General features: G+C 44.8%; 1 protein-coding gene across 2 annotated transcripts; it reads left to right on the top strand.

Annotated features, from left to right (window-relative positions):
- The first annotated feature begins 218 nt into the window (after positions 1 to 218).
- LOC119337243 (putative disease resistance protein RGA4) lies at positions 219 to 6,169 on the top strand. 2 transcript variants are annotated; one of them, XM_037609362.1, is made up of 6 exons: positions 219 to 4,036; positions 4,125 to 4,386; positions 4,519 to 4,709; positions 4,826 to 5,270; positions 5,464 to 5,694; positions 5,841 to 6,169. In XM_037609362.1, the coding sequence occupies exons 1-2, from the start codon at positions 297 to 299 to the stop codon at positions 4,174 to 4,176; spliced, it is 3,792 nt and encodes a 1,263-aa protein (XP_037465259.1). In that variant the 5' UTR covers positions 219 to 296; the 3' UTR covers positions 4,177 to 4,386; positions 4,519 to 4,709; positions 4,826 to 5,270; positions 5,464 to 5,694; positions 5,841 to 6,169. The 2 variants fall into 2 exon arrangements, with proteins under 2 accessions (XP_037465259.1, XP_037465260.1); XM_037609363.1 differs by having other exon boundaries at positions 4,826 to 5,313.
- Positions 6,170 to 6,838: the final 669 nt, after the last annotated feature.

The following is a 6,838-nucleotide window of genomic DNA, read 5'->3' as shown; positions in this document are numbered from 1 at the left end:
TTTGTTTCGTCCAAATCCACGCCATAACAGTAATTGAACAGTGGTAGCAGTCGATCTGGTATAGTTTCTCTTAAGACCTGATCAACTCATCGTTTTTGATTGTATCGACACACAGTTGATTTCTTTAGTGGCACCACTAGCTGCTCAAAGCAGGGGTGCAGTGCGCTATAAAAGGATACACCAGAGACTCGACGAACCACGCATACATAAACCAACGAGGCGTTTGCATTTGGTGACAAACCAGTAAAGCCTCGTCCCACCACACAAACCACCAATTATTCGTCCCGCTAGAGAAGATGGAGACGGCTATTGGTGCGGCTAGCGGGCTCATTGGCAGTGTGCTGAATCACCTGTCCGATGAGTTCATCCAGGCATATGTTGCCAGCTCTGAGCTCGGCCTCAATGCCAAAAAGATCAAAGATGATCTCGAGTTCACGCAAGGGCTGCTGCGTGAAGCCCAGAGAAGAGATGTTAGAGACAACCCCGGCGTGCAGGGGCTTGTGCAACAGCTCAGTGCCAAGGCTGACGTCGCTGAGGATGCCCTGGATGAGCTCCACTACTTCATCATCCAGGACCAGCTCGATGGCACCAAGTATGCCGAGCCGGATCTGGGTGATAGCCTCCTCGGTCATGCTCGCCATGGTCGCCATGCTGTTCGCTACACTATCGGTAACTGGCTTAATTGCTTTTCTTGTTCGCCTATGGAAGATGATGGTGCTGCTAGTACTGATGTTACCACAAAATCACACAACACTGCCAATCTTGATAGTAGTGGTGATGGTTCACTAGATAAGTTGCCACTCAACAGAGTTGCCATGTCTAAGAAAATTAAGTCAGTGATAGAGGAAATACACTCCCTATGTGATCCCATATCCAAGTTGCTCATGGTAACTCCACACCGAAGCAACAGTGCAATTGTCAACCTTAATCGGCCTCGGACGGCGTCAGCATTGGAACAAGATGATAAATTATATGGAAGGAGTGACATTTTTGAGCAAACTATAAAAGATATCACGAGTGGCACATATCACAGTGATATACTTTTTGTTCTTCCTATAGTTGGTCCTGGGGGTATTGGAAAGACAACTTTCACTCAACACCTGTATAATGATAAAAGAGTTGAAGAACACTTCATGGTTAGGGTTTGGGTATGTGTGTCAACTAATTTTGATGTGCTTAACCTCACCCAGCAGATCCATAGCTGCATACCTGTAACTGAAAAAGAAGAAACCAACATTGCCAATGGAACACCCAATTTAGACCAGCTTCAGAAATCCATTACAAATAGGTTGAAGTCCAAAAGATTTTTAATTGTCTTGGATGATATATGGAAATGTGAGAGTGATGCCGAGTGGAAAACCCTATTAACACCGTTCACAAAGGGAGAAGCCAAAGGCAGTGTGGTTCTTGTCACAACTCGATTTCCAAAAATAGAAGAAAGGGTCAAGAAAGGAACTAGTCCATTAAACATGCAAGGTTTGGATCCACATGAGTTCTTTGATTTTTTCCAAGCATGTGTATTTGGAGAAAACAAACCCGATCAACAATTAATTGATATTGGAAGAGAGATTGCAGAGAAATTAAAGTGTTCACCACTAGCAGCCAAAACAGTTGCTCGGTTATTACAGAAAGAGCTTTCTTTGGAACATTGGAGGGAAGTTCTTGAAAACAATGAGTGGAGAAATCAAACAAACAATGACGATATTATGCCAGCCCTAAAAATTAGCTATGATTACCTTCCTTTCCACCTCAAAAAATGTTTTTCATATTTTTCCCTTTTTCCGGAAGATCATAGGTTTAAAGTTATAGACATGAATCGCTTTTGGACCGCACTAGGCATCATAGACGCTAGTTATAAAAATAAGAATTACCTAGAAGAACTAGTGGAGAATGGTTTTCTTATGAAGGAAGTTGACGATTTGAAGGATCAATGCTATGTAATGCATGATTTATTGCACGAACTATCTCGGAGCGTTTCATCCCAAGAATGTACTAATATAAGTAGTATAAGATTTAGTGCCGATGAGATCTCACAGTCAGTTCGACACTTAGCTATCACGATAGAAAATAAATATGGTGAGAGCTTTAGGCAAGAAATGGCTAAATTGAAGAGCAGGATACGCATAAGAGACTTGCGGACTTTGATGGTTTTTAGAATATACGAAGAAAGAATAGTTGAGATTCTAAATGACACATTCAGTGAAATAGAGGGTATTCGAGTCCTATTTATAGCCATGGAGTCCACAGAATCTTTGCCAAAAACTTTCTCAAAACTTCTGCACCTTCGGTACCTAAAAATTAGATCGCGTTATAATCGCACAATAAGTCTACCTAGTACACTGCCGAGGTTTTACCACTTGATATTCTTAGATCTAAAAAATTGGCGGGGAAGCTCTGATTTGCCAAAATACTTTAACCGTCTTGTGAATTTACGCCATTTCATTGCTTTTCCTGAACTCCACTCCAAAGTTCCTGAGGTTGGAAAGATAGAGCATCTAGAGGAGCTATTATCATTCATTGTCAAAAAGGAGAATATTGGGTTTGAGCTGGAAGAGTTGGGGAAATTGAAAGAACTTGGAGGAGAACTCAAGATATATAATCTTGACAAGGTGGCAACCAAGGATGAAGCTAATAAAGCGAATCTGGCACTGAAAAGGAATCTGAAAGTATTGTCACTAGTTTGGGGTCCAGAAGGTTCAAACCAGTTTACCAGGCCGCTTGCCAATTTAGATGATGATGTTATTGATGGTCTCCAACCGCATGAAAACCTCAGAGAGCTTGCCATTAGAAAACATGGTGGTTCTAGTCCTCCCAGTTGGTTTTTTCATGACATACCCATTAGATATTTGGAGTCTCTTACTCTGAGGGACGTGTCTTGGTGCACTCTTCCACCTTTTCGGCAGTTACCGTATCTCAAGATACTAGAATTGAGTAGAATTGCCAACGTGCATCTTATAGGACCTGATTCTGGTACCGGTAAAACCCAAAGTTTCATGCATTTGAAGGAAGTTGTCATTTCTGACATGCCACTTCTTGAAAGGTGGATTGTGGAACCAAACTGCCATTTGTTTCCGGTGCTTGAAAGCATCGATTGCAGAAATTGTCCCAATCTCCTTTCACTGCCCTTTTTCCCAGAGTGCTATGTCTCTTGTGCACGAGGCATACATTGTGCCAGCCTGCATGCACTAAAGATTATTGACTGTCCTAAGCTTTTGGTGTCCCCCATGCCACCTGCTCCTGCACTAACATCCATTGAATTAGTTGATACTCATCGGTCTGTGACATTGGGAAAGTGGGAAATGAAGATGAGTGGCTACAGTGGTGCACTAGCCTTCCAGAATATGGTAAATTTACATAGGTTATTGTGTGAAGGTGGGTCAATAACCTTATGGTCATACCTCCAAAAGGTAACCTCCCCCATGGAGCTTACTATTCCTGAAGGCTCGGGCATAAAGTTTGTGTGTTTCGCCGGCTGCAAGATTTTAACAGTGGGTGGGGTCAGTTCTCTCATCACATCTGTCAGCCTAAAGAGGTTGTGGGCCAATGGTGGTGGGGATCCTCCCAACTCTGCAACCATGAATCTGCTCTCAGAGGTGGCAAGAAGAACCAAAGAATTGCCTGCCGGATCCTTCCAATTGGAGGAACTCGGTGTGGATAGCATCTCAGCGGTGCTTGTCGCTCCCGTATGCAGTCACCTCGCTGCTACCCTCCACGAATTAAACATCCGGCATGAGCATCGGATGAAAGGCTTGACAGAAGAGGAAGAGAAAGCACTTCAGCTCCTCACCTCCCTCCAAACCCTAAGATTTCAGTACTGTCCATTTCTGCCGTGCCTCCCTCAAGGGTTACACACCCTTTCTTCTCTCAGGGTACTACAAGTAGTACTTTGCCCTAAGATCCGGTCGCTGCCTATGGGGGGCCTCCCCACTTCACTACAGAATATATGGGTAACCGACTGCAGCGCCGAGCTACACGAGCAAGTCAAGAAATTAGAGGGAATGAACCCAGGATTGTCGGTGTCATCCTATGAATCATCGTAAGACTCACTATTCGCTTGTTTCTTTTTACAATAAATAAAATCCCCTTACTGTTATTTTATCATACTGACTTCTGAGATGAAACAGGATTGAGGAGGCACAACTACGCCGAAATTGGTACCCCGTCGAACCAATGTGATGGGTGGTTGTTAACATGTGTCGTGCATAAATCGGCTACAGACATGAAGCAATGCTCCAACTACTCTCATCCCGACGGCAGGCTCTCTACATAAGTTGTGACTCCGCTTTAATAAAAAAAGCAGAGCACCTGCCATTGACCCTTCAAAAAAAAGCCCACTCTTCTGAAGTTGACACTGCCCTGCAGCATGCACTCCAAATCCATCTGCCGGTCAGTACATTCAAAACCCAACTTACCATTCAGAGGATTAGAGGGAACTTGCCATTCTCTTGGGTTTTTTTTTCTTCACAACAAAAATCCACTTACTCTTACTTAATTATACTGACTTGTGAAATCTGACAGGCTTTACTCTTCTGAAGTGCGTACATAACTTGCACGAGCCCTTTTGGCCTACTCTTCTGAAGATGACACTTCCCCACACACCAAATCCATGTGCTGGACGTCAGTACATGGAAAAACCACACCAAATCCATGTGCTGGACGTCAATATATGATTTCGTTTCATTCACAGTGCAAAACCACTTTGGCTATAGGTTTGGACTGCTTCCTTTTAAAACTTGTGGCTGGACGTGTGCTTCTTCTTCCGTCGTTTACACGTATGTACATCCATCCTTGTATTCCTTCTTACACGGTGTCTTGTTCTGTACAGTTTTGGCAGCTCTCAACCGGCGTGTCTCATGTCTGGCGTTACTGGTAACTGCATGGTATGGAAATTTTGAGGTGGCCGTCCCGTGTCTGCCCTCCCTTCCTCAAAGGTCACACGGCCTTTTCTCCTCTCGAGTGTCCATCTGTCGATTATTGTCCACGAACCCGGCCGCTGCCCAAGGGCGGCCTCCCCACTTCTCTGCGACACCTAACCGTGAGCAGATGCAAGTCAAGGAGCTACGAGGATCAAACCCACTGTTACGGGTTTACACCTGAGTGTGTATATAAGTGGTGCATCTTTTCAGCCTTGTATTGCACAGAGGTGTGACTATGTATTTGCATCTGGATTTCTGGAGGTGCAAGCCAGATCTGCTGGTTTTTTGAGGGGTCTAATTGCCACCATTCTTTTGAGATGCTTTGAAGCATTGAGTGCAGCAATCGATCTGCTGGTTAGTATCGGCTCCTCGATTTATGATTTCTTACTAGTTCACAGTAAGTACAAATTGAACAACCACTTCCTCTGAAGCACATTCTCGGCCGTGTGTGCTTCTTCCCCACTTGGTTAATTTACTCATACATACGAGTCGACCACCGTTGTATATAATTTTCATACAACCTTTTTTTTCCATACATATTTGGCAGCTCATTGGTGAGTCACATGTAGTCATGTTACAGCGCATGGGCTACTACTGGTATTTTGAATTGGCGCGTCGCGCCCAGTTCTGCAAGATTAGCAGCTGAATGCGTGGTAAGTACTGTATGTGAACTCCGAAGACCAAAGCGAACACACCTCATGGACGGACGTTGCTAGATGGAGGATCATGTACCCTAGAAGTGATGTGTTGTTCTTCATCAGACTGAACGCTACAGGCGGTACGTACTATTTGGACACAGTACTTTGATAAGTAACTCTTGTGATCCGGCTTCATGTGGATGTGACTGATATACATACCGTATTTCCCATGAATCATTTTGGCTTGCGGTAATTGCATTACATGGTGGTGGCCTTAATTTTGCAGTGAAGAATGCTGATCGAGATGGCATTGTTGTCATCGACTGCAAGCTGTTCAAGATTGTCAGGATCTCACCATTATTATCGAGTTTCGTCAGGCTTCCGTCTCATACAAGCAACGGGCATAGTAGGGATATCGCGCGGTCGAGATGCTATCGTACCAATCCAATGTCGCCTATGTAATTTTTCATTTTTAGCTTTGATTAGTGCATACATGCAATCAATGTAATTACATATTGAACTCGTGGCTCGGGACTTGGATATAAAGCCCGAGAGTGGGTGGATGGGTGGCACGAGTATATATGAAACATTAAATATCATGTTCATTCTTGTTTATGTGCCTTACAAACTTTGTTCTTACCTTCTATACCATTGTTTATAAATATTAGACGGTTTCGCTGTTCAAACTCATGTCCTCAAACAAGCGTAGAGGAGGCAGAGGACGCCATCTCATGTTGTCTTCCTTGCAAGGAATCGTCAAGGCATCTAATAGCCACCAAGATCAATAAGGAGAAGCTGACTATTTAAGAAACATTGGAAATTCTATGCAAGAATCAGCTTATCTATTCATGGGAGAATATGATTATCTTATTTAGCCTTTAGGGGCTTTTTAGAGAATCTTCTACATGAGAACAAAATTATGTACTATGAACTAACAAATGAGAAGCATGCATTCATGGCACTATATTTGAAATCGGTGGATCGAGCGGAAAAGAGCGCTAGCTCACGCACACGCCCAGCGGCTCGCTCGGAAAATATCCTGTTCGCTCGGGCGGCCGAACGAGGGCGAAGCAGCAGCGGCAGGCACGCACGCGCTCGGGGCAAAGCAGCAGCCACGGCAGCAGCGCACGCACGCGAAGCCGAGCGGAGCAGCAGCCCAGGCAGGTGCGGGGGCCAGGCAGAGGAGGCGAGCTGCCAAGCGAGGGCCGGCCCCGGGCAAAGGCCAAGTGGAGCAGGAGGGGGTGGGGGCGACGACGGCCGGCCGACAGGAGGCGGCGGCAGCAG

The sequence above is a fragment of the Triticum dicoccoides genome, chromosome 7B (assembly GCF_002162155.2).
Source record: "Triticum dicoccoides isolate Atlit2015 ecotype Zavitan chromosome 7B, WEW_v2.0, whole genome shotgun sequence".
Classification (NCBI taxonomy): domain Eukaryota; kingdom Viridiplantae; phylum Streptophyta; class Magnoliopsida; order Poales; family Poaceae; genus Triticum; species Triticum dicoccoides.
This window is presented reverse-complemented; position numbering and strand designations above follow the sequence as displayed.

Coding starts and splice junctions, on each gene's coding strand:
- LOC119337243 (XM_037609362.1), top strand. CDS start 297: ATGGAGACGGCTATTGGTGCGGCTAGCGGGCTCATTGGCAGTGTGCTG. Junction 4,037..4,124: donor GTGTCATCCTATGAATCATC/GTAAGACTCACT, acceptor GAGATGAAACAG/GATTGAGGAGGCACAACTAC.